We start from the raw sequence: 27,304 nt of genomic DNA, 5'->3' as shown, positions 1-27,304 counted from the left end.
TCACCTGGTCCTCACCATCCCTGGAGGATGGACCCACTCAGCCCATTTTACAAATGAGGAAGGTGAGACACTCAGAAGGAAAGCGGCCTGCCCGAGGTCACCCCTTCAGGGGAGGGGCCAGCCAGTGAATCAGGGCCATCCAGACGCAGGAGTTACGTGGAGCTGTGCACACAGGGGTGCGTTCATGGTTGAGGCTTCGGGGCCCGAAATGCGACTCTTTCCTTTGCGTCCCTGCTCTGCTGGGGCCTCCTAACAGAGTGTCCCTCGGCCTGGAGTCACGCCATGCCCCAGAGCAGAAGCCCACGGATGCTGCCCTTTACTGCCCTTTACAGCCCCTAGTGCTCGTAGGACCCCTAGTGCACACACAGCCTCTTTCTCTAGGTGGGGGCTGCGACTTGCTGTTTACAAAACGCTCCTGGGAGCCCCCAACCCGCCTTGGAGACCATGAGTCTTTCATCAGTGAGGGGAGGAGGCCAGAGAGGTCACGATGGCCCAGGCAGCCTCATGCCAGGACTCCCAACCGGTTGTCCCGGCTCCCAGCCCAGGGCTCTGTTGGCTCCGGGAAGGCAGCCGGGGAGGCCTCATCGTTACCAAATGGCCAAAGCCCATGGCGCTGACCGCCCAGTGGTGGCCTGGTGAGCTGGGTGCTGGTAATGGGCAGGACCCTTCCACATCCCCTAACCTCGCCGGGCCTGCCCTCCCCGGCCCCCCATCTCTGCATATCAGGCTCCTCCCAGTCCCTTGAGGCCCAGCTCAAAGGCTGCCTCCCCATGCTGCCCTACCGCTCCGTCCCTTCCCTCCCTGAGTCCTGTGGTAGCCTCACGGGCTGGTCCCAGGGCCTAAGCTAGACTTTCTGCCCAGCAGTGTGAGTGTGCCTGGTTCCTCCCCAGCTGCCCACACACTGAGCGTGAGCAGGGCCTCCTCGCTGACCTGGGCAGTGACCCAGACAGTGGCCGGAACTGGCCAGCTGCCTCTGCCCCTTGCCGCTAGGCCAGTGGGTCCCAAACCCAAGCCCATCAGCATCCCCTGGAGGGCTTGCCAGGACAGACGGCGGGGCCTACCCCAGAGCTTCTGATTCAGAAGCCCAGTGGCCTGAGAATCTGCATTTCTGACAAGCCCTCCGGGGATGCCCTCGAGGCCGATCAGGGGCCACACTTTGGGAACTGCTGCTCTGAACCACAGTTTTCTCCCCTGTACGATGGGAATAAATGAGATGGGGTGAGACAGCTGTCTACTTGGGGCTCCCTAATAACCTCTACATCCCCAGAGGGGGTATTCTTCTTTCTTAAGGTTGAGGAAGAGAAGGGGGCCTGGAGAGCTCCTCTGGTTCCCCAAAAGCTGAGACCTTTCTCTCGCAGTGGTCATGCCCATCCCCACAGAAGAGGGTGCTGTCTGTGGGGGAAGGGGTGTGGAATTTCATGCCCCCCGCCGGAGGCAGCCTCAGCACCCCAGCACATGAAGGCCGCCTGCCCATCTTCCAGCCCAGCCCAGCTGGGACTCCCCTGCAGCAGCCCCGGGTGGGTAGGTGGGGAGCTGTGTGGGCTGCAGTCTAATAACCTCTCAGCAGACACAGAGCTTTCAACGAGCTGGAGGAACTCCTGCAAAGCCACTGCCTTTGTGGTTAAAGGAATGTATTCAGCCAGCGAAGCCCCTTTTCAGTGATACAAATTAGATACAGCGATCTCTTTTATGAAGATACTAATTAAGCCTGAGAGAGCGGGCTTTAGGTTTTTTCCATTGTTATATTTGTTCAGACTTTCAGTCCTGTTTATCACCATCGGCACGACTCGTAAATACCATCCTGGGTTTGCAGTAGCATTGGTGGCTGAATAGGGGCCTCCGCCCCTGAGCAGAGTGGTGGGAGGGTTCCAGGCCAAGGCAGAGCCACCACCGTGAGGTGGGGGTGACTGAGGCAGGCCCTTGGGGACCTTGGGGCCTAGGGTACTAGTTTAGTAGAAACCAAGGAACGAAGGGTCTGCTGTTTTTGACACAAGAGGTACCCAAGAGGTCCTTGCACCTATGCCAGCCACCACCCGGGCCAGCCTGGGCTGAGCAGCAGGTCCACCACGGCCCACCTGGGAACAAAGAGCTAGTGATACAAGACTGGAGAGGGCCCCAAACTTTGAATCCAGGCCTGAGTTCCATTCCTGTCCCTCCAACACTTATCAGCTCGGGCAAGTCACCTTAGGTCTCTGAGCCTCAGTTTCTACATCTGTAAAGTGGGATCTCAGACTTGCTTGGCTGTGTGAGTTAAATGAGATGGGTCAGTGAAGCATACAGTAGGTGCTCAGTTAAGGCTGATTTCCTAATTGAGTGACTGCTGCATGTCAAGCATGTTCACCGAAGCAGGAGAGCCAGCCCTGCCCTCCAGGACCAGCCAGTCTGGGTGACACAGAGAATGTAACCAGGGCTGGGAGGCTCGGGGTAATGGGAACCCAGAGGTGAGGCTCACAGTGGACCACAAAGGCATCCAGGGGAGGGAAGAAGCAGGCAGGGCCTGAGAAGAGGCCGGCCAGCCCCCCTGCCTCTTGGCACACGTGGACTGGTGAGGGACCCCTCTGAGCTTGGTGACTCTGTCTTCCAGTCTTGTCTGCACATTTCCGGGTCTGTGAACCGTACACAGACCACAAAGGCCGCTACCACTTCGGCTTCCACTGCCCCCGGCTCTCGGACAACAAGACCTTCATCCTCTGTTGTCACCATAACAACACGGTCTTCAAATACTGCTGCAACGAGACGGAGTTCCAGGCGGTGATGCAGGCGAACCTCACGGCCAGCTCCGAGGGTTACATGCACAAGTGAGTGCCACTCTGGGGGTGCAACCCCACTGCCTCGGGCCCCAGGCAAGGGGCCTGCCTCCCAAAATCGCGTCCCCTAGGGAGGCGGTTGGGTAACCGCTATAAGGTTGGGTGGGCCTGGAAGGAGTCTGGGAGAGTCTTTGGATGACCAGGGTTTTCGGCCCATTGTGCCTTCTAAGTTTCAGCTTTCTCATCTGAGAAATGGACACAGAGGCCAGGCGCGGTAGCTCACACCTGTAATCCTAGCACTTTGGGAGAATGAGGTGGGTGGATCACCTGAGGTCAGGAGTTCGAGACCAGCCTAGCCAACATGGTGAAACCCCATCTCTACTAAAAATACAAAAATTAGCAGGATGTGGTGGCAGGTGCCTGTAATCCCAGCTACTCAGGAGGCTGAGACAGGAGAATCACTTGAACCCAGGAGGCAGAGGTTGCAGTGAGCAGAGATGGCGCCATTGCACTCCAGCCTGGGTGACAAGAGTGAAACTCCGTCTCAAAAAAGAAAAGAAAAGAGGGAGGGAGGAAGGGACGCAGAATACTCACTTTGCAGGGTTACCATAGAAGCTAAGTGAGGTTAAGGATGTGGAAAGCTTTCAGGCGTAGAAGGCGCCTGGGCCTGTAATCCACCGGGTTCCTTCATTCATTCTTCATTCATTTAACAAATACTGATTGACACCATTGACCCAGAGATTAATCCCATGCAGTTCTTTTCCTTAAGGTGATTAAAATACATTGGAATCAGGGGCCTGATGGAGGGTACCGCAGGTGTGGAGAAAGAGAGAGTTTGCTGTTAGAAAAGCAATGAGAACACGCTAAGTAGAGTCATGGAGTTTCAAAACAGCATGCATTTCTCTATTATGAGTGAAGCTGGCTGTCTTTTCACATGCCTGAGAGACATTTGTATTTCTTTTACCGTGAGCTAGCTGTTTATGTCTTCTGTCATTTTTCTATTGAAGTTTTTGTTTTTTTCTTATTTACTTATGGGTGCTTTTCATATATGAAGGAAATATGATGAGTTGCAAACATCTTCCCATCTTCTCCTTGTTGAATGTTTCCATACAAATGTTTCCTCTGTGACTTTGACTTTATACTGCTTTTTCCTCATGCTTAATTTTTGTTATGTAATCACATTTTATCATTTTTTTTTTCTTTTATGGTTTCTGGCTTTTGCATCATACTAAGAAAGGCATTTCCTGCTCTGAGGTCATTAAAAATACCATGTTTTCTCCTAATTATTTTACGTTTTAATATTTTGTCTTTAAGTAGTTGAGCTCTCTGGAATTTACTTTGATGAAAGTTTTAAAGTTGGCATTAAACTTTATTATTCTTTTTTCAAAATGGGTAGCTGGTTATTCCAACACCATTTATTAAATTGGCCATCTCTTTTCCCCCGAGATGAAATGCAAACTTACCAAATATCTTAATGTACTAAATCTGAGTATTGAGGTAGAGTGTGATACGCAGTTGGCTTCACTTGCTCTGGCTATACACTAGTGCCTCACTGCGTTAATCACTGTGACTTTTAATATGTTTTAATATCTTAGTGGGCTTCTCCTGGCTCTTTTGTCATACAAACTTTAGAATTAGCTATGTAGTACCCCTACCTCCCCTCAAAAAAATCCAGTTAGTATTTTTTACTGAGATTGTATTGAATTCATAGGTTAACCCAAGGATTGACTTTTTATGATGTCAAACATTTCCATACAAATGTCATTCCATTTGTTCAGATTTTCTTTCATAGCATTTTAGAGTTTTCTTCATATAGATATTAGACATATATTTTGCATTTATTTCGAGTTATTTCTTTTTATGTTGCTGTTGGGTCTTTCCTTCCACTATATCCTCTGAGTATTGTTAAAAGCAATGATTTTGAGATAGGAATTTTGATAAAAGCAATGATTTTGAGATAGGAATTTTGCATTCAGCCACCTTACTGAAATTTCTTATTCTTTTTTCAGTTGATTCTCTTAGGTTTCCAATTATTCCACTTGTAAACAATGATAATTTTATCACCCTACCTTGCTGTTTTTCGTGCCTCACTTCTTTTTCTTGTCTGATTGTGTTGGCTAGTCCCTCTAAAACAATCTTTAGAATTGTCAGGCTTCTTATCTCCTTCTAATTTTAATGTGATCCTTCAAATTATTTTCCCAATAAGCATGAGGCTGAGTTTTGGGGCAGATGTATTTTTTCATGATAAGGAAAAATCTTTTTGAAAAGGGCGTTTGTTGAAGGGAGGTGGTGGGTTGCAAGTGTGAGCCTCGATCTCTGTCTGATGTTGGGGCTGAAGGGCTTTGCCACCATGCTGCATTCACTCAGGGGGAAGCCGCCTGTTCCAAGTCTCCCCACCTCCCACCTAGGCCAGCTCCCCATCCTTCCTTCCTCAAATGCACGGGTACTTCCCTTGAATCTCTCGCCATCTGCTCAGCCCTTAGAATAATTCTGTGTGTGAAGTCACTCAGCAAGCCCTGTCCATCATATCAGGGCTGCAATCAGATCTGGGATTTGACCCAAGCCTTGTATAAGACAAGGAACGAATTCCCTGAGAGACGAGGGTAGTGCCAGGACTTGGGTGAGGACCCTGTCATGCTGCAAGTTCTGGCTGAACGCCAGACAAGGCTTGGCAAAACAACCAGACTTCTCCAAGGTCTGGTGACTGGTGTCTGGGATCCTCATTTTGAAGCCCACAAGTTTCTATAATCTGCATATTTGCACAGGATTTCACACGGAACACTCCACTCCAGCAGCACAGGGGGTCCTGGCGGCTGCTGATGAAGAGTTGGGCTGCAAAGTAAAGGCCTTCCCCTGAGGAGAATGGGAGTATCGAGGATCAGAATTTTAACTTACATTTTTAATCGTTAGCCCTAGAAAGTGTTTATGGAGCACATAATACAGCTGAGTCTCTGCCCTCAACCTCATCATGCCACTGCAGCTACCTGGCAGCCCATCCTCAGCCCATTTTACAGATGAGGAAGGGGAGGCACAGAGCAGTTGAGTCACTTGCCTGATGAAGGCAACGGTTAGTGGTGGAGCCAGCAGCCAACCCAGATGGGCTGGAATCACTTTAGTCATTCTGGAGCTTCTACCAACAGAGGCACATCCTACTGAGGAGAGGCCCCCTGAGCGGGGATCCCACCCCAGCACCACTGACATTTGGGGCCAGGTCACCCTCCATGGTGGGGCCCACTCTGTGCATTGTGGGATGTTTAGTCGCATCCCGATGGCCTCCACTGACCCGGTGCACCTCCTCCCCACCACCCCGGTGACAACCAGCAATGGCTCCTAACAGTGCCAAATGCGGGGGCACAGAATCATCTCCAGTTAAGCTGCTGCCCTGGGGAGATCCCATCCCTTGTCATTCTCCAGCGATCTTCTCGCCACCTTCCCTCTCCATAGCTGTGAGTATGGAGCCCACACAGAGGAGGACGCAGCTCCTTCTCCTCCCCCAGGCTTCTCCTGTCATAGGTGCTCCTGCGGAGGGAGGCGTGGTGCTTGATTCTCGAGATCTGACAGCGTTTAAGAAGGTGGGAGCCCCACAGCCCAGAGGAAAGAGCACTTTTGGGCAGAATTCTCTGCAGCCCAGTGGAAGAGCAAGGGGAACCGGGGAATAAACAGCTGGTGGAGGCAGGGGGTCCGGGGGTCCTGTCTAGCCCAGGGGATAGGGTGGATAGACTTTCTTCTGAGGCCATCAAGTGTCCGTGGAGGGCTTTAAATGGCTTGATGCTGCATAGGCCATGCATGGGATAAGACCCCAGAGGACCTAGAGTGTCTGCAGGAGCAGGAGCCATGAGGGTGGCCTAGGCCAGACCTGGACCCCACTGAGGGGAGATCAAGAATTCGGGTCAGGGGCCATGGAAGCCTCTTCCCAGCTGCCCAGTTTCAAGGACCTTGGGGAGAGGACCCAAGCCCAGGGAGCCGACGTAGGGCCTGGTGTCCAGGGGGGGCTGGACCAGCGGCAGACGATGACTTGAGGATGAGCCTTGGGGAGCAGGATGCAGGGCTGAAGTCCTGGGTCATTGGATGGGTTGGAGAGGGCCTCTGTGTGCACGGGGACCCAGGTAGAGTCCACCTCTGTGCCTGTCTGTATTTGGGGCCCTGGCCACACGATATCACAGGCTCCTCTGGGCAAGACACCTATGGTGCCCATTAATCCTCACCATGGGAGGAAGGAGGGGCTGGGCCCCAGGCTGGGGAAGTCACCTGTCCCAGACCACATGGGTGATAACAACTGGTGTCAAGATCTGAGGGGCTCTGGAACCCTGGTTCTGCCACCCCTTGGTGCATCTAGAAGGCCAGGACTTGTGTGCCACTGGGGACCGCCCCAGACCCCAGCTAAGAGGCTGGATGTTCCAGTATCCTAGACAGGTTAGCACTCACCAGCAGCCCGTCTAGATGGACTAGGCCAATGTGACTCCCGGAAGGGGCTTTATGCAGATGCAAGAGCTCCTGGTCCTCCCCCATCGCCCTTCCCCCGACCCCCGCCCCGCCACAGCCCTCCCTGCTGGTGAAACAGCCAGGAGGCGGGGCTGGTGACAGGGAAAAGGAGAGCGCTTCTGATGACTTATTTATTTGTATTTTTCTGGAGGAACAGAATGGTTTGTTTTGGTTCTGGCTGCCTGGCAGGAAGGCAGAGTGAGAGGAAGCAGCCTCGCCAAGCCCACCACCACGGCGAGATGCCCGCTTCCAGCCACGTGGGCCATAGAGAGACTGCGGAGAGAGGGGTGGGGCAGGGGCCCTGACGTGGTGAGAAGTGTACTGCCCTCCTTCCCGTGCCAGGGCACTGCCAGACACCAGCAATGGCGACTCAGACTCAGGTCCCTGGGCAATCTGTGGAAGCCTCCGTGTGGGGGTCGCGGCGGGCCAGGGCGTGCAGGGGATGTGGTCAGTTCTCTCTGGGGACAGGGAAAGTCTCTCTGGAGGAGGTGGCTGGGAGTGGCATCTCCCACAATGCATGGGCGTTCCTTCACCAGGCAGATGGGCTGCAGGGGGTGGGAGGTGGGGAGGGACTCTAGGAGGACAGAACAGTGCACCCAAAGGCCTAGCATGTGCAGGCATGGACTGTGGTCCCTCCCTTGGCCATGCGTGAAACCTCTGACCCCCAAAGCTTTGCCCTTCCCCAGGGGAAGGAAGTGAATGAACACTTATGAGGACTTCCTGCAACACAAGGGGCCTGACTCATGCTGACACCCCCCATCTGTTATCTATGAAGTACCTTCCACTAGCCCCGTTCACTAGGGCTGAGGCTCAGAGAGGGTGAAGCCCTGCCTGCAGCCACACAGCACACAGGGGACACAGCAGGGTTTGGGTCAGCCGTATCGGTCATCCTGGGCTTAGTTATGCCAAGGGGAGGAGCACCCTCAGAGGTCCCGGGAGCTTGAGAAGCGAAGGCTTCCTTTTGGCTCATACTCTGGGTCCTTCTTGGGCTCTTTGGTTCTATGTGTAAAGCATTCTGTGACGAGGCCGTAGAAGCAGCCCCCATCCCGGGTAGGATGGCCCTGCTGTAGAAGGAGAAGGCAGTGGTGAAGCCACACACGTCGTGTCTCTAAGCTTCTGCTCAGAAGTGGCCACAGCATTTTTGCTCATGTTTTATTGGCCGAAGCACGTCACTTGTCCAAGCCTGTTACCAGTGGGGTGAGGAGAGACAGAGGGATTGACCCTATTGGGAACACCCTCAGCCAGGCGCAGTGGTATTTTGATAGTAATAGACTCTGCTTCACCAGGTATATCCAGGCCCAAAGCCCACACACTGCCACTGCCCTAGACAACCTCAATCCTGCTGTGTGACCTTGGGCAAGGCACTTTGCCTCTGGGTCTAGACCTATTAAGCACTCTCTCTGTGCCTTAATCACACGAGCCAGCATTCCAGGGGTCTGTCTCTCTCCAGGCCCTCGTGTTATCTCACAGCCTCACACTTACACCATGAAGTAGGAGGTCTAGGTATCCCCATTTCACAGACAAGGAAACTGAAGCTCAGTTTCCCAAAATCACAGAGAATTTTGCCAAGCTGGGATTTGGATTCACACAGCCTTGACTTCTTGAGCCCACACCTTAGTCGCCAGAGTCATCCACCTTGTCTCATGGACCCGAGGCCACTCCTGCCAATGGGCTCCATACTCCCGTTTTTTGTTTTTGTTTTTTTTTTTTGGGGGGCTGAGTTTCCCTCTTGTTGCCCAGGCTGGAGTACAATGGCACAATCACAGCTCACCACAACCTCCGCCTCCCGGGTTAAAGCAATTCCCCTGCCTCAGCCTCTCAAGTAGCTGGGATTACAGGTGCCTGCCACCACGCCCAGCTAATTTTGTGTTTTTAGTAGAGATGGGGTTTCTCCGTATTAGTCAGGCTGGTCTCAAACTCCTGACCTCAGGTCATCCACCCACTTCGGCCTCCCAGAGTGCTGGGATTACAGGTGTGAGCCACTGCACCCAGCAGGCCATACTCCCATTTTTTAGACGAGGTTGGCAGAGGGGCCATCAGCCATCTTCCAGCTGAGCTGATGTTTCGTTCTGGCCTGCTGGCCTCAGGAACTCTCCTCCTCCACCCTCAAATGTGACTGCCTGGTGGGGTGGTGATGGGGACTTCCATCCCCACACTGGCTGCAGCTGCTCTTCCTGCTGACGGATCTGCTCCTGTGCCCCGGGAAGACGTTCAGTGAGATTCCTCCATCAGAGGTTTTGTTTACTGCTTGGGAAACACCAAAAGAATTTGAATCAGTAAATATCCCAAAATACACTGAAAAAATTGCGATCTGCGGCTTTGGCTGCCTTCACATCTTGCTCCATAAAACAGCCTTTGGTTTTTTATCTTCTGCCATTTACAAAACACACACCCACACAACAAAGGCCCCTGCATCTGGATGGAATTAATTTCCAGGTCACATATTTTTCATTACATTTACAAAAGTTTTTTAAAGACCTGAATCTTCCCAGCTGGCTGACCATAGGGAGGGCCAGCCGTGGCAGGCCAGGGGAGTGGTTTCAGCATAGTGCCCATGGCCTGGGCGTCCCCGCCTGCCACCTCCAGGGTGGTCACCTCACAAGGAAGGGCGAATCAGCAAAGGCAACACCCCCCGCAGGCAGGCGCCTCCCTTCCCTGACAGGGAGGATGAGCTGGGAGGGCCGGGGGTCATGTCATGTGTCAATTGCAGCAAGCTGGCTGCAGAGGCCAGGAGCCCGGCAGTACACACACACACACACACACACACACACACACACACACACACACACACACACGTTTACAATGACACACTGATCTGCACGGTGCCCCAAGGAGGGAGGACAGGGACTCGCCCTCAGTTCCTGGTAGAGGGTGGGCCGGGACAAGCAGGCACACCATGCAGGTACAGGGGACCCCTCTTTGGACATCTATCCTAGATTAAACCATGGAATTCCCCCAAGATCAGCTCACTTGAAGTCAGAGAGGGACCTGGGTCCAGCTCCCAGCGCTGCCACTCACCAGCTGTGTGGCCTTTGGCAAGTGACTTTGCCTCTCTGGGTCTCATTTCCTCATGTGTGACATGGGAACACTAGCTCCTCCCTCATGGTGCCATTGCACGGATTCAGAAGCACAGGGCACTGGCGCATAACAATTGCCAGTGTTTCTATTAGCTGTTGGCGCACAAGACATGCAGCCTATAAACTCCAGGGAAGTTAGTATCAAAGCAGCCACTGTCACCAGCCCATTCTCAGCTGTCAGTATGTGTTGGTGTCAGTATTTACAGCCTAAGGCTGAGTGCTGGGCTCATAAAGACAATTTGAACCCCAACCCCGCCTTCAGGGCCCTCCCAATCTCCAGGGGCAGACAGTCCTACAAAACAACAAAGACAACAGTGTGTTCTGGGAAATCCAGTGGCTTTGAGAATGCAGGGTATAGGGGTTGGACTGACACAGGGCATCAAGGAAGGCTTCCTGGAGGAGGCGATATCTGGGCTAAGACACAGTGCCAGGGCCAGCTGGGTGTGCAGGAGGTAGGCAGGGGTTCTGGAGAGAGGTGCAGCATGGACAAAGGCCTCCAGGCAAGAGAGATGTTGGGCTGGAGCAGCATTTCTTTTCTTTTTTGTTTTTCTTTTTTTGAGACGGAGTCTCGCTCTGTCACCCAGGCTGGGGTGCAGTGGCGCAATCTCAGCTTACTGCAAGCTCCGCCTCCCGCATTCACGCCATTCTCCTGCCTTAGCCTCCTGAGTAGCTGGGATTACAGGCGCCCGCCACCACACCCAGCAACTTTTTTTTTTTTTTAATTTTTAGTAGAGACGGGGTTTCACCATGTTAGCCAGGATGGTCTCGATCTCCTGACCTCGTGATCCACCCGCCTCAGCCTCCCAAAGTGCTGGGATTACAGGCATGAGCCACCGCGCCTGGCCCCTGGAGCAGCTTTTCTACCTGAGAACCCGGGTGGCCGCAGCCAAGGCAGTGTGCTATAGTGGTGAGGAGCGCAACTCTAGAGCTCAGCTGCTGAGTTCAAATTCTGCTTCTGCCCCTTAATGGCTGTGAGCTCTTAGGCAAGTCTCTTAATTCCACCGAGCCTCAGTTTTCCATCCGTAAAGCAGGGATGACAATGATGAAAAAGCTCTTTCCTCCCGTGGTTGCGTGAGCATTAAATGGGCTAACGTGGGAAGCAGGTAGGGGAACGAGCGTCCACTGCCACTTCTGGTACTATTATTTCTTGGCCCAGTGGTTCGAGGCCCAGCCTGTGGCCCAGCCACACCCCCAGCTGGCATCCTGGACCCCTTCTGCGGACAGCATCTGCACACAGCTGCCCTGCCTCCCCTTTCCCCGTCTCCTCCCTCAGCCCCCGTGGCTGCTGCCATGGGAACCACTGAAGAAAAACCTGGCACTTAGAGCAATTCCGTGGGGGCTGCAGCAGGGAGGGTGCTGGGGAAAGCAGGAGGGCCTGGGAACTGGAGCCAGGCCTGACTCCTCGGTCTACATGGACATCTACCCTGGGGACACCTGCCCCAGCATACTGGATGGGGCTGCAGGCCTCTTTTTCCTGGAATTCCTGGAAGGAATTCCATATCCAGATGCCTCCAGGAAAAGCTAGCCTCTCTTTAACAGTCTCTTTTTAACATAAGGCCGCTGGGGCCTGGCTGTCAGTCATTTACACCTTAGCATGAGCGAGCCCATCAGTCTGATGCAGGCTTCATGGTGGTGGGGGCTGGGAGGTGGGGGCAAGGAGGCAGCAAGGACGCACAGTGACCGGGAGCTGTGTGATTACAGCTACAAAGCCTATGCACTGGCCTACAGCTGCTCATGGGATGTGCTCAGGACATGCAGAGACCTCCCAGCCAGGGGCTCCCAGGCACCCGAGCAGCATCTTCAGGCCAAGAACTTGGCCAAGTGAGAGGAGGGAAGGCATTCTAGGCAGAGAGCGAAAGCGAGCTTCCCTGGCCCTGGGCTCAGCCCTGGTCAGGGCCAGAGGAGTCCAAGGGAAGCAGCCCCCATCTTCCTACAGAGGCCACTGCTGGCGCCAGGGCTGACCTAAGCCTGGGAAGATCTGGAGCCTGGAAGTCGAGACTGGGAGAGGCCTCATGCTCATCTCCTCCAGGCCCAGAGACAGGCAAGGGTTTTCCCAGGCCACACAGCAAACCAGGCAGAGGAAGAATTAGAACCAGGTCTCCGGGTTCCGGGCTGGCCCCTTCCCCCAGCCTCAAACAGAGTCTTAAAGGATCTGCTGCCCGCGAGACCTCCGTCTGGGCGAGAGCGAGGTGAGTCTCTCCCTGGGGATGTGCAGCGGTGGCGTGTACAGGCCAGACACTGGCTCCATTCACGCCTCCTCGACACCAGAAGCGCACACCCACCCAAACACATGCCTGCAGCAGGGAGCAGACGGAGGCGGCGCCGGAGTGATTAATAGATGGGTGGCTTCAGGCAGCCACAGCCCCTGGCACGCACTGTTAGGGCTCAGCAGCTCCAGCTGCAGTGGCAAGCCCTGGACACCGTCCACCCTGGGCACAGGTCGGGGAGACTTGGACCCTGGCCCTGGGGAAGGGTGTGGGAGACAGACGTGGCTCTGGGTGACAGGGGCTGGGTTTGAGGGAAACTCAGGGCTGTGGGCCAGAAGACAGGCTTGACCCAGCTGCGTAGGGGGGTCAGGGTGTCCGGAAGACTTCCTGGAGGAAGTGATCTTCGACAAAGGGCCGGTGGGAGGTAGGCAGGGGAGGAAGGGGGCAGGGAAAGAAGGCACGGCCTGTGCAAAGGCCGGGTGCTGGAGCGCAGACCCCGTCTGCAGTGGAGTCGGCTGACACCGGGAGAGCCAGGCTTCACAGCGGGCTTCCAAACCCTCCCGCAACTTTGGCCACCTCTGCCTGAGGAAGGCAGAGCAGCCCTCGGTGGGGAAATGTTGGGCAAATGAATAACAGAAGTGAGGTCATGGGGCCCAGACAGCCCCAGCCATGCACAGCCTGGTCGTGTTGAGTGAAGGGGACCCCTGGGGGAGGCTGAGAGAGGGTCTAGAGGGCAGAACCTGATGCCTCCGCTCTTGGTCCAGCAGGGTGGGGAGGACCTCCGTCCTCACAGCAGGGGTGAGGCAGTGAGAGCATCCCGGGTGCCAGGAACAATGTAGGCAAAGGTGGGGCAGGGGGTGGTGAGCAGGGGCACCTGCAGGAAGGAGGGAGAGGGCAGACCAAAACAGCACCAGGTAAAGGAAGAGGCTGCCATGTCCTGGGAGCCCCAGATGCCAGCTCAGAATTCCCCCCAAAGTGTCTGACTCTGTGGGACCCTCAGGGATCCCAGCCCAAGGACTCAGGGTCCTGGAGGATGCCCAGGTGGGGACCAGGCCCGGGCAGTGGATTCCAGGGAAGGAGGCGAACAGGCAGGCAGAGGAGAGGGAGCCAAGGCCCCGCCCTCCAGAGGGGCTCAGTACCCTCCTCCCGGGGACCCCAACATAGCCCCAGGACACATTCTCTAATCAGCCCCACTGATGAAGCCGGCCTGAGCTGGGCTGCTCCCCTCTCCTTGCTCACTCCCTCTCTGTTTGTTCGCAGCAATTACACCGCCTTGTTGGGAGTGTGGATCTATGGATTTTTCGTGTTGATGCTGCTGGTTCTGGACCTTTTGTATTACTCGGCAATGAACTACGACATCTGCAAGGTCTACCTGGCACGGTGGGGCATCCAAGGACGATGGATGAAACAGGACCCCCGGCGGTGGGGGAACCCCGCTCGGGCCCCTCGGCCGGGTCAGCGGACCCCACAGCCGCAGCCTCCCCCAGGCCCGCTGCCACAAGCCCCACAGGCCGTGCACACACTGCGGGGAGATGCTCACAGCCCACCGCTGATGACCTTCCAGAGTTCGTCTGCCTGGTGAGTGGCTACAATTGAGACCCAGAATGATTTGGGTCATTGTCTTTGGAGAGCTTGGAGAATACGCCATCATTCTCGCCATAGTGTTTGGCTCATTGGTCACCTGATTGTTTGCTTATCTTGTTGTTTGCCAAGAAAAATTTCAAACTGTCATAGGTAGCCTACAACACATGCCTGGACAGGAAAGTCAAAATGAGAGGTGGAAACAGAGCTTAGAAGCAAAGCTTGCAAGCTCATTGCGCTTAGATCCCAGTGTGAGAGAGGTAACCACTAAACATTTAGTGGAGTTTTGGGTTTCCTAGCTGCCAAGGCAAAAGGGAAAACCGGATGGCTTTTTGAGTTGTAAATCTGGCCAAAGGAAGCAAATCAGTCTGTCCAGCCAGATTTTTCAGCATGAGGTTAGAAAATACAAATGTTACTTAGTTCCTTATATGTACATGCCTTGTATGGCATGAGGGGTAGTAGTTCTGACTCAGGCAGGCTGTGAAGGAAGGAAGGAAGGGAGGGAGGGAGGGAGGGAGGGAGGAAGGAAGCCAGAGAGGTGGCATCTCAAGGGTTGGCCTTGTGGGGTGGCTGCCCCAGGGTTATGTTCAGATCTGAACTTGTCTACTGCAATTCCCATTTCCGCCCAGTTCCAGTATGGTGGGGATGGGCCTGACCTAATCCCAGGCGGCCCTGGGTAGTGCAGCATCTAGAGTTGGAAGGGGAGAGGCAGGGTCTGTGCGTTTGGAGCAGGAACTCCCTGGGAGGCTGGCTAGCACCAAGGACAGGAGCCAGACTGAGGGTTGATTCCCAGGTCAAGGGCTAGAGTGAGAGGTTCAGATGCTCTGTGGGGGCTGAGCTGCAGCCATGGGCACACAGGGCTCAGGGCACGTCATCCAGGGACATCATGATACGAAGCCCAGGCTGCAAGATCCATTCCAGAGCCCCCCTGCTGGAGGGGGGCAGGAGTTTGCCGCACAGTGACCCCTGGGTTCATGTGCAGGAGCTTTGCAGGTAACCAAACCTGGGTCTGAGTCCCGGCTCTGCCATTTACCTGCTCCTTGACTTCGGGCATGAGATTTCACCCCTCTTAACCTTCCGATCCTCGTGAAGGAGGAGTGGGTAAGACTGCCCCCTCCCAAGGATTAACTGTGCACCTACCTGGCACATAGTAGGTCCTCAGTTAATCCTTGCTGCCTCCTCTTTGGAGGCAGCAATGACGCGAGTTAGTGATCGTTCACATAGCTAGCAGGTAGTGACCTTTTCAATTATTATTAAATAATTAATAAGATATGCATAAATCAGCTTGTGCTTATCGATTGAATAATGACACCATCCATCACACAGGAGACAAAGACACAGCCCTGTGTGGCTCGGTTTGACAAATGCTGGCAGAGTGGGTCCTTGGGCAGGGGTTTGTGCCAGGCTCTGGGGGATGTGGAGGTGATGGGTAGAGAAGAAGCCAGCCTCCACCCTTGAGCAGTGGGGACTCCAGAGATCTACAGACAATAAAATGTCTGTTGGCAGGACCCAATAGTGGGGTGTTCTGAAATGTGGATCCCTTGCAACAGACACACCTAGAGGGTTTGTCAAACTAAAGACCCAGAGCCTACTGACCAGGCATCTCTGAGGGTGATGCTTATAGGCACTATAGCTCAGGAGGCACTGGAAAACGTCTATAAGAGCCAAGCTTTTTGATAGCTGAGAATCTTCCGTTTAAAACGGTGGTCCTCCCCCACTCCCGCACCTTTTGCATGCACATACATTTGGAATAAATAGCTCACACCTCGCCGAACACTTGCCAAGGGGATGGAGGATGTCGTGAGCACCCTGCACTCAGCACCTGGGGGCTGTTTTCCTGCCCCGGCCTCAAGGTCTTCCATTTCCTACGTCACTGTGCTTGCTGCTAACAGCTCCCCGATCTCATCCTGCCCAGAACGTTTTTGCCTGTCTCAGCAGCAGTTCCCACCCTACCCCTGTTCCATATTGCTTTTCCCCAACAAGCACACATTGTGCGCCTGCTGTGTGCCAGGCACTGTGCTATGCCATCATGATGCAGAGAGCTTGCCAAGCCTGCAGGGATTGTGCACGGAGCCTGAGTGGGCGGCTGAGCTCCAGGTCCAGGTGGGACACTTTTCCTTTTGGAGCTCAGAGGCTCCTCATCTTTCCTGACTGCCCTGAGTGCAGGCTCAGGAAGGTGTTCCCATCACCATGTGAGCATGAAAAAAGGTTGTCAGAACCCACAAGGGTGTGGTGCAGGATAAGGGAATAGCCAGTCCCTGGCTGGATTCACGGGCACCGTCCCACTCCCGCTGTGCTCTTTGACACGCAGCGTGACTCTGGGTGAGGAGCTTCCTTTTTGGGCTTCCGTTTTGCCAGTTGAGGAACCAGCGTGAGAGGGGATTTGATCTGGAGATCAGGGAGGAGCCTCCTTTCCTGCCACTCCAAGGTCCTCCCAGCTGTGTGACCCAGGACATCTCCAGCATTATAGCTCTGACTGTAACCCGACTAGGTCCCTGGCCCCGGGGGGCCCAGCCTCCATGTGGTGTCCCAGTCTATGAAACACCACTTGGCACCCAAACAGCCATTACAAATGCCCTCTGCGGCCCTCCTCAGGCACACTGGAGAATGTCCAGGCAAGGAGTGTGGACCAGGGAGGTTCTTGAACACTCATCAGCCCCTGGAAAGGCTTCTGTTCCCCTCACAGCCCTCTCAGGAGCCTCCTGCTGAGTGCCGCTGCTCTTCAAAATATCTCCTCACTTCTGCTTTCACCTCCAGAAGTCTCCTATGAGCCCAGCCTCTGTGGCTTCTCTGTCTTTCTCCCCTGCCCACCCCAGCTCTTTCTCCTGCGAATGAATCCAGCTTCTCCAGCTCCTCAGGGCTCCCCGTGCAGGGGCAGCAGGAGGAAGACAGCTGCAGACACACCCTCATCCCCTGAGCTCCTGGAGTCTCCTAATGAGGCTCAGCCACTTCTGGGGAGGCTTAGTGGGACCCAAGCAGTGGGTCAAGGACCACCGCAGGGGGGACAGAGACAGGAGGCCAAGGCACTGCCAGGACAGGGCAGTCAGGTGATGCCAGGGGAGGTGGAGGCAAGGGGCAGCTGTGCTGGGGGCCAGGACTGCCTCAGTGCCCAGGAGTTCCCTGCCCCTGGCTCCCACCCTGGCTGCTGCAGCGGGAGGGCCCACGGTGGGCGGGGAGCAGATCCCAGAGCTGGGGCAGAGGAGTAAGCTGGGCGACTGCTGGGCCCAGCCTCAAGGCCTTCGGCTCCCCAGCGGAGGCCGGCACAGCCTCCCCTCTCAGAAACCCCTTGGGTTTGGTGGGTGAGGGCCCCGAGGCAGCCCCCAGGCCACCGCTGAACAGCAGTATTGAAGGCCCTGGCGGCAGTGGCTCAGCCCCACACAGCCCCCGCCTCTTGGTCCCCACAGACACGCACTCCATCAATCATAAGAAATGTGATTTTCCTGCCAGCTGGCTGGGCAAAATCCAAGTGCTGCCGAATCGCGTGGCCAGGCAGGTGGGACGTTGTGCCGTCCCCCGCCCGTGGGATTTATAACTGAGTTAGGAGCCAGCAGGGGCGTCAGGAGTGGTGCAATGGTCACAATGCTCAGCTGCCTTCATTTAATTTCACGGAGAAGCGGGGCTTTCCCTCCGCTTAGTAGCTACTGAACTCAGACTGCGAAGTTTCTTGCTCAGATTCTCTGGACTGTGTCTTCTCTGGTGACCCCAAGACTCCACCCGTCATTTCCTCCTGAAAGTAGTCAGGACAACCCCTGAGGGCCCAGAGCCCAGTGTGACCCAGCAGGCACCCCAGGGACACCGCACCTGCGACAAGGTGCCTTCGTCACCTAACAGTGTCTCCTTCGCACTGTGGAGGTCCTGGGTTTTCCTCCCAGGCGTAGAGAGCCTCTCTAAGCACCTTGGCCCTCCTTGCACAGTTGCACACTCAGTTCACAGCACGGCAGGAGGCAGCACTACCCCCTACACACACAGACACAAACACACACACATACACACTCACACACACACACTCCCACCAGTATTCAGCCCGGCCAGGCCCTCCCACCAATCCCCGACCTGACCTCACTATCTGGACCTCCGTCCTCCTGCTGGACTCCCCACCCTTGTCAGTTGTGCAGTGGTGTGCAGCTCCCCCGACCAGAACCTCAGCCCGACTCAGGGCCCCAGCACATAGTAGCTGCTCAGCAAATCCCGTGTAAGGGATGCAGCAGGAGCATCAGCACTGGGGGTCTGGGACAGGGTCTGGGCTGAGCCTTCTCTCCCCTCAGGTGGCGGGCCCTGGTCCCCTCACCCTGACAGCCCAGGTCTCACCTCTGTACAGCCAGGGCCCACCTCAGGCTAAAGGAGCAAGCAGTGGAGGGGGCACCGAGGGAAGCTGCTGTGCCCCCAGGGTTAAGCCAGGCCCGAGGATGTTGCCACGTTCCTGCCACATGCTGTGCTGTCATCATCACTGCGGCTGTGGCCTGGGTCCTGGGAGGTGCCGCTGTCATGGTTGTGATGGTCATTATTGTTGCTGTCTCAAATCCGGGGCACAGGCAGTGGCTCCCAGTCAGACACACCCACCTGGCCCCGCCAGTGCCGCACAACCTGCCTGCCCCAAGCCTCCCCTGCCTGAGCCTCAGTGTCCCTATCTGTAAACTGGGCAAGCCTGGCCTCTCAGTGCAGTTGTGAGGACCTGATGAGGGGCTGACATCCTCCTGGGACACCCAGCTCCACTCCCCATTGTCCCCATCTCCCTCCCTCCCCCATGCATCCACATTCCCATCTCTGAGAGAGGGCCTCGGCTGCCTCCTAGCCCGCTCCCTAGCCCTTGGTGGCCTGACTCTGCCTCCCTACCTGAGCGGCCCCCTCCTGAAGCCTCAGGCTGCTGTTCAACACCCTGTAAGACCTGCAGGGCCCAGCAGAGAGTGCTGGGAACCACGGTTAGTGCTTGACTTTAGACACTGCCCCCCTTGGTATTTCCATGGACTCTTGTAACTCCCACGCTGGGGACTGGGCTCAGCAGGACACCTCATCACCTTGTGCGGATGAGTGAACTTGGGCCCAGGGAGGGTCAGTGACTTGCCCAAGGCCACACAGTAGATCCATGGTTTTGAGCCAGGGTCTTCCCAGCCTATGTCAGATCCTGAGCCGACTGCCACCTGGGCCTCCCCTATCTCAGAGCCTCCCCCCACCTCACTGTCCATGCCTTCCAATCCAGCCTTGACCCCTCAAATCCCTTGCAGATTCACACCTCCTTGCTTTTGACTCAGTTCTCTTCCCAATGTGCTCTGCCCCACATCTCCCTGGGGAACTCCTATTCATCCTTCAAAACCTGCCCTGAGGTCTAGGGGCCTGGGTGGGGATGGGGGATGGGGAGTGGCTGGAAGAGAGAAGGCTGCCTAGCCCAAGCCCTCCCAGCCCCCAAGCCCTCGCAGGCTGTCAGAGTTCAGGGAAAAATTCCCAACTTGGCTCAGGGGGATCGATCATGTGTACATCTCAGATCTTAAGGGGTATCCAAATCCCCTGGGTCTTGTTGGGTTTGCAAATTCTGATGCCTAATGATGGGGTAGGCCTAGGATTCTGCATTTATAGCAAGTTCCTGGGAGATGCTGATGCTGCCTGTGGGGCATGCAGGGACAGGGCAGAGCAGCCATTAGAGCCTGGGCACCTCTACAGTGCTGGCTCCGTCACCCTGGGCCCTGGGGACTTCAGGCCACCTGGAGAAACAGGAGCCCAGCAGGGGCGGGGGGATGTCCAGAGTTCCTCTCCGTCCATTGGCCTCTGCCTACCAGCAAAGCCCCAGTACCACCGTTTCTCACCTTACTCTCCCTGCGCCTAGAACCCCTCAAGCTCTTTGCAAAACTCATTCGTCCTCCCCTGTGAGGTCCCAGAGTTCACCGAACCCCAGAACCTTCTGCTGAAACCCAAGCATCGTGTTCTTCCTGGCTCTGTGGCCAGAGTCCTTGGTGTGTGGTTTCTGCAGGGAGGGTGCCAGCCAACAGCAAGAAATTCCAGAAAATGAGGAGACTGAAAAGGGAGATGACCAAATATCTTCTTTCCTTGGCGTAACATCAAATACCAAGGAGGCTTCTGTGATTGGAATTCAGAAGACAGTTGATGTCCTGAGTGGGGATGGAGTTGCAGCTCCTTGGGGGTTCCAGCTGGACCAGGAAACTGGGCTGTCCCCTCCAGTTCCTGTCTTTTCCCAGCTGGGGCTCAAGAAGGCGCGCGTTCCCTCCTTTGCTGGCTCTCTGGGCTGCTTTCTGTTTGTTTGGACAGCTTGGCTAAAACCCCGGAGGCTGTCCATTCATCAGTGTCACTCCACGGTGGTGGGTACCATGGGCGGCAGGCAGGTGGTGACAGAAAGGCTCAGAACCAGTGACTCCACCTGCTGTGTGTCCTCGGACAAGTTGCTGGCCCTCCCTAGTCTCAGTGCCTGCCCTGGACAGTGATGGTGATGAGAGCCTGCCCTGGACAATGATGGTGATGAGAGGTCCCGAGGGTACACAGTGGGACTGCAGGGAATCTCCTCCTCCTACCCACGCCCTGGTGCCCAACTGTGCAGACTCCCCAGAGTGCAGGCTACAGTCCCAGCCTCTAGGAACCCTCCTTAAGCCGAGGCCTATGCTGCTCCTCCCGCCATGTCCTGGATGTGGCTGACTGTGGCCCAGCTAGGATCCACATCACCACGACCCACGGAGGCCCCTGAGGTGCATCGGGACCCCTGTGACAGCTGCAGAGTTTCTCCTCACCCCTTCTCCTGGGGAACACAACTCCTTAACCCCTCTCTGTACCCCCAAAGGTTCAGGGGGGCATTAAGATGCGTGGAGAGGCCCGTTCGCCCTGAGCCAGCACACAGGCCGCCCCTGGGGGCTGTGGTGATGTTGCTATTCTTTTTCCCTGCCTTAATACCTACCTCCTTCTCCTCAGCACTCCCCCAAGGGACAGTCGCAGTTTCCTCTGTTTTTCTGCTTCATTTTCCACCATAAAGGTGCCCCTGCTTGCTGGAGGACTGTATTAGTCAGGGTTCCCTAGAGGGACAGAACTAATAGGAGCTATATAAAGGGGAGTTTATTAAGTAGTAGTAACTCACACGATCACAAAGTCCCACAATAGGCTGTCTGCAGGCTGAGGAGCAAGGAAGCCAGTCTGAGTCCTAAAGCTGAAGAACTTGGTTGGAGTCTGATGTTCAAGGGCAGGAAGCATCCAACACAGGAGAAAGATGGAGGCTGGGAGGCTAGGCACTTGGTTGGAGTCTGATGTTCAAGGGCAGGAAGCATCCAGCACAGGAGAAAGATGGAGGCTGGGAGGCTAGGCCAGTCTCACCTTTTCACATTTTTCTGCCTGCTTTATATTCAGGCCATGCTGGCAGCTGATTAGATGGTGCCCACCCAGATGAAGGTGGGTCTGCCTTCCCCAGCCCACTGACTCAAATGTGAACCCCATTTGGCAACACCTTCACAGACACACCCAGGATCAATACTTTGCATCCTTCAATCAAGTTGACACTCAGTATTAACCATCACAAGGACACTGCCAGTGTGGGAACCAAGTGACCTCACCATCACCCGCAGGGCTCCGTGTCCCTCCAGCCTGGCCGGTCATCAGGGCAGTGTTGTCATCCTGCACATGAAATGGTGTGTCTTGGGTGTTTCATTCAACATTATGTCCCGTCGAGCCTCTCGTGTGATGGAGAAGTGTTCACAACCACCCTGCAACGGCTGTGCTAATTGTCCAAGGAGCAGGCGGTGGCCCATAACTCAGTGACCCACTTCCGCCTCAGGCCGTGGGGGTTCCTAATTTTCTAGCCTGAAATGGTTCTCTTTTAGCCTCTGTGAGCACGCGTCTGTCTCACGCCCAGGGTCCTTCGGCCTCCAGGGAGAGAGGGTTTCCAGCTCTCCAGCACTGCCTGGAACCTGCTGTAGGGATCCCCTCCACATCCCTGCCTAGGAGGTGCGGCCCAGCGATCCAGCACTCACTCACTGTCCAGGAAGCTGGCCTCAGTTTGAATAGCCCCACCTGCCATGAGGCTGTTTTGTTTTGTTTTGTTTTGTTTTGTTTGGAGGCAGAGTAGTTGAGTTAGGAGCAAAGGCTCTTGGAGGCAAACAGAACTGGGTTCAAATCCCAGGTCCCCTGTTTTGAGGTACCTGGAGGGCCTCCAGCAGGCAGCTTACCCCTCCTCACCAGGACAGTGGGTGACAGAACTGGCCTCTCAGGTGCTGTCTGCTTAAATGAGAGGAAACGCGGAAAGGCCCTGGCACGGAGCAGCTGCTCTGCAAATGCTTGGATCCCTCTCCTGGCATTGCGTCCGTGAGCCTTCCCCACTGTTCACGGCTCTGTCCAAGACAGTGCTCAGCTGTCCCAGCATTCACGGTCCACCAGACTAAGCACTGGTCAGCCAGGGGAGGAGCAGCTAACACAAAGAAAGGGTTTCAGTGAATGAATAGGAGTTCGCCAACGTGGGGAAAGGGCATCCCGGCAGAGAGAGCAGCTTAGGCAGAGCCTCGGAGGAGGGAGGGACTGAGGGGAACTGGGGAGCCCTGGGTTCTCTGCACCGCAGGGTCCTGGCTCCTGGCCTTTCATCGCTGCCCTTCTTGTTCCTCTTTGCAGCTCGTTCATCATCTCCCTGATCTTAGACACAAGTGCGCCTCCCTTTCACTTCTCTCTCATTTCCACCCACCCCCTGGGGACCCCACCCGGATCCACAGCTCCAATCCTGTCCACCTCCTGTTCTTTCTCCCTGGTCTCTCTCCCCTGAATCCAGATCTGCTGGTCATTGCAGAGCCTAGTCCTCAAGGGCAGCTCTTGGATGTCCCATAGACGTGGGGGACCGGCACATCCACGTCCCCGCTGCCTCCCACCATCTCCTTGGCTCCTCCCTTTCTTTCCTGCTTCACGTGTTCCATCAGCAATACCTTGAAAATGAAGCCAGAATCCACCCCATACCCACCCCTCCACTGAGATCAGCCCTCCTTGTCCATCTTCTCTGGCCAGGATGGAGGCAGCCGCCTCCACATGTCTCCCTGACACCAGCCTTTGTCCCCGACAGCAGCAGCGTGATCTTTTTTTTATTTTTTTATTTTTTATTTTTTTATTTTTTATTATACTTTAAGTTTTAGGGTACATGTGCACATTGTGCAGGTTAGTTACATATGTATACATGTGCCATGCTGGTGCGCTGCACCCACTAACTCGTCATCTAGCATTAGGTATATCTCCCAATGCTATCCCTCCCCCCTCCCCCCTCCCCACCACAGTCCCCAGAGTATGGTATTCCCCTTCCTGTGTCCATGTGATCTCATTGTTCAATTCCCACCTATGATTGAGAATATGCGGTGTTTGGTTTTTTGTTCTTGCGATAGTTTACTGAGAATGATGGTTTCCAATTTCATCCATGTCCCTACAAAGGATATGAACTCATCATTTTTTATGGCTGCATAGTATTCCATGGTGTATATGTGCCACATTTTCTTAATCCAGTCTATCATTGTTGGACATTTGGGTTGGTTCCAAGTCTTTGCTATTGTGAATAATGCCGCAATAAACATACGTGTGCATGTGTCTTTATAGCAGCATGATTTATAGTCATTTGGGTATATACCCAGTAATGGGATGGCTGGGTCAAATGGTATTTCTAGTTCTAGATCCCTGAGGAATCGCCACACTGACTTCCACAATGGTTGAACTAGTTTACAGTCCCACCAACAGTGTAAAAGTGTTCCTATTTCTCCACATCCTCTCCAGCACCTGTTGTTTCCTGACTTTTGAATGATTGCCATTCTAACTGGTGTGAGATGATATCTCATAGTGGTTTTGATTTGCATTTCTCTGATGGCCAGCGTGATCTTTTAAAAACATTAAGTCAAGACCCGCCGATGGCCTCCTTCACACTTAGGAATCAAAATGCTTTCCTTGGCCAACAATGTGATCTGACTCCGCCGCACCCCACTGTCCCTCTGTCCTCATCTCCCCACACTGCCGCTTGCTGCAGCCACACCAGCCCCGCTGCTGCTCCCTCCGCCCAGACCTCTCTCCTCCTGGATCCCAGCAGGGCTCACTCCTCCCTTCCACAGCCCCTGTTCAGAGTCACCCGATCAGAGGGGCCTTCCCTGGCCAAGGTTTACAAAATAGAAGCAGCCACCTCCCCCCGTCACTCTGTCCCTTTGTCCTCCTTCAGCTGCCTCATCATGTGCACCGCCGCCTGAAATCACGTTTGCTTTGTGGCTTTGTGCCTGTCTCCTCCGCTGGATGGAAAACGCGGGAGAGTTGGGATTGGTGTTTCTTGTGCTCAGCTGTGACCCCAGCACATAGAACAGGGCCTGACACATAGTAGGTGCTCAATACATCCATGTTGCATGAATGAATCTTCCTGCCCCGTGCCTTGTGCACAGAAGGCACCTAGACAGTGTCCAATCAATGAGCTGCATTATTACTGTAACAGTAGCTCCCATTTATTGAGGACTTGCTGAGCTAAGCAGCTGCAACAAATTGTGCCATTGAGCCTCCCCAGCTGCACTACAGCTTGGCCATCCTGAGCCTCATTTTATGAAGGAGACACCAAGGCTCGGAGAGAGATTGCTGGGAACTGCACGGCAGCTGAGTCAGAATTGGAACCCAGGTCTGGTGGACTCCAAAGCCCACATCCTTGTACTGGGAAGAGCAACGTCTCCGCCTTTACTTCGCTCCCTGTAAGAGCTAACCCTGAGATAATGCCACCCTATGCCGGCTGCATAGCTGCCTTATGGTTGTGGGTTCTCTGTGCAAGGTAGGCCTCACCCATCCCCCAGGCAGGACCTCAGGGGTCCCTCAAAGCCCCTGAGATCTGGCCCACAGATGTCAGTGAAACAAGTCCTCTCCGGTCTGGGCCCAGGAGCCTCCCGAAACTCAGCCTCGCTTCTGATCCGCCGTCGGCCCCTTCGCGGGCTGCCAGGCAGGGGTTTAAATGAGGTGATGGTGCCAGCTTGGTGTGTGCTCGGTTGGGGTGCGTGGTTGGTTTTGTTTGCTTTCGGGGTTTGTCTTTTCCCCTGCACCATTTGTGAAGGTCTTTCCCAGCCCTGGGAATCTTTCCGGAGGCGGCAGGTGTACTCATCTCTTCCACCTGGCAGCTCCCCACCTTCCTCTGCAAACCACTCCCCACCAGAGGAGGGCCCGGCGGAACAGAAGGTAAAAACGCAACACCCACGCTTAGTTTTAATACAAGTTTACTTTGAAAACCTAGCTGTACTCTAGCAAACCCGCAGAGGGGTGAGCTGCATAGTCTTCGAATCAGAGCTGAGTTCAGATCCTGTCTACGGGCCAGTGGGCAACTGCAGGTAAGCCAGTAGCTCCCCTGAGCCTCAGTGTTCCCGTCAGTACAATGGCCACAAGTGGCCTTAGGTTGTGGGACGATTGTTAGGACTGGAACAGAGCCCGGCCCATGGCAGATGCCTCAGGAAATGCTAACTGTGATTATTATTGCGACTATTATTTGAGGAGTAAAAAATAGGAAAAGAAAAGCCGCTCGGGATCCCGCTCACACACAGATACGACTGCTTTGCATTTTTCTCCCTTCTAATGCACACCTGCTTTTGCGTATCTCTAATGATGATGTGCCTTCTGATTTTATTCTTCTATTGAATCAGCGATGACCCTGCGATTTTACCCGACCTTTCTAAATACCATTTCAGCGGCCACCCAGTTGTCCAGATTCCATGTGTGGGATTCATGCAGTCAGTTCCCTGCAGCGGGGCGTTTATACAACTTATAATTTTTTTAAATTAATACGATGACAAATAACACCAATCCCAGCTCTCCTGGGGGCAGGAGAAGGAGACATACTCCAGAAAACAGCAGACACCTTTGTGAATCTGTGGCCTTTCCCTTTCTGGAATGATTTCCTCCAGATAGATGCCAGGCAGGGAGATTCCTGAGTCCAGGGGGTGGACAGTTTTATGGGTCTCGATTCCAGCGCCAGCCTCATTCCCAAAGGGCTGGTGCACTGAGGCAGCTTTTGAGGGCACTGGATTTGGGGCACCCTCTCCAGCATGGGGTGCCCCCATTTCTATACAGTTTGCATTTCTTGAGATGGAGTCTCATTCTGTCGCCCAGGCTGGAGTGCAGTGGCGTGATCTTGGCTCACTGCAGCCTCCCTCTGCCTCCCAGGTTCAAGTGATTCTCCTGCCTTGGCTTCCCGAGTAGCTGGGATTACAGACACCCACCACCACGTCCGGCTAATTTTTGTGTTTTTAGTGGAGACGGGGGGGGGGGGGGGGGGGCGGGAGGTTCACTATGTCAGCCGGGCTGGTCTCGAACTCCTGACCTCAAGCGATCCACCTGCCTCAGCCTCCCAAAGTGCTAGAACTACAGGCGTGAGCCACCGCGCCCAGCCTGTTTGCATTTCTTTGATGGTTCTTGAGATAAAACACCTGTCCTTTCATTTGTTAATTGTATTTCCTCTCTTGTGAGTTGCCCATTTGTTTTACTGCACCCCCAAGACAGTTGAGGTTTGAAGCCACTTTCATAAAGCAACATTTATCCCCCACGTTTCAGTTCCTTGGTGTTGTCTGTGTACACCCTTCATTCTGTTTACTTAATACATTTTTAATTGACTTGAAATCAAGTCATGTTTGTAGAAAACTCAGATTTGCTCTAAGCAATACCATAGCTGGTTTAAGAGTTGTATTTTTCCTAATTTGCATTAAAACGAACAAGTAAACATATCCATTATGAGATGGGGCTGTATCACACTGGCTCAAGAGAGTTTAGGGTGTAGGAATTTTGGGAGCCTGTTGTTAAACACAGCCACTATTGCAAATTATATAAACATGCAATTAAATACATTGTATTAAACACAGAGATAATACATCCTCAAAAGTATCACTTCTTAGTTCTTTTGCTACATTTACCATCATCTGTGCTGGTGACGGTATTTGCATCTGTTGTGTCTGTATGGTGGAAATCTATCGGTGGCTACTTGTATCTCTTCCTGTCTTTGATTCAGTGACAGCACCAGTATTTACGCTCAGGAAATTGACAGCACGTGCTACAAATCAGGGTTTTCTCCCCCTGGGGAACAGGTTGTTAAATGTTTACCAGCTTGCCCCTGTGCATAATGGTTCAAATGCTAGTATATTTACCTCCTCACATAATCTCACTTGCTCCATTGGTCTGTGAACTTTACTGTGGGAAGCCAATGTGTTTTTTTGTTTTTTGTTTTTTTTTTGGAGACAGAGTCTTGCTCTGTTGCCCAGGC

The 27,304-nt window shown here is 54.3% G+C and overlaps 1 protein-coding gene across 1 annotated transcript in view; it reads left to right on the top strand.

Annotated features, from left to right (window-relative positions):
- The window catches only part of SHISAL1 (shisa like 1), an 89,341-nt gene that overhangs the window by 32,010 nt on the left and 30,027 nt on the right, over positions 1-27,304 (top strand). Inside the window, exons 3-4 of the mRNA XM_034949061.3 lie at positions 2,585-2,798; positions 13,774-14,091. Of these exons, the coding sequence (XP_034804952.1) occupies positions 2,585-2,798; positions 13,774-14,091 (532 nt within the window). The remainder of the gene's footprint in view (positions 1-2,584; positions 2,799-13,773; positions 14,092-27,304) is intronic.

The sequence above is a fragment of the Pan paniscus genome, chromosome 23 (assembly GCF_029289425.2).
Source record: "Pan paniscus chromosome 23, NHGRI_mPanPan1-v2.0_pri, whole genome shotgun sequence".
NCBI classification, from domain to species: domain Eukaryota; kingdom Metazoa; phylum Chordata; class Mammalia; order Primates; family Hominidae; genus Pan; species Pan paniscus.
This window is presented reverse-complemented; position numbering and strand designations above follow the sequence as displayed.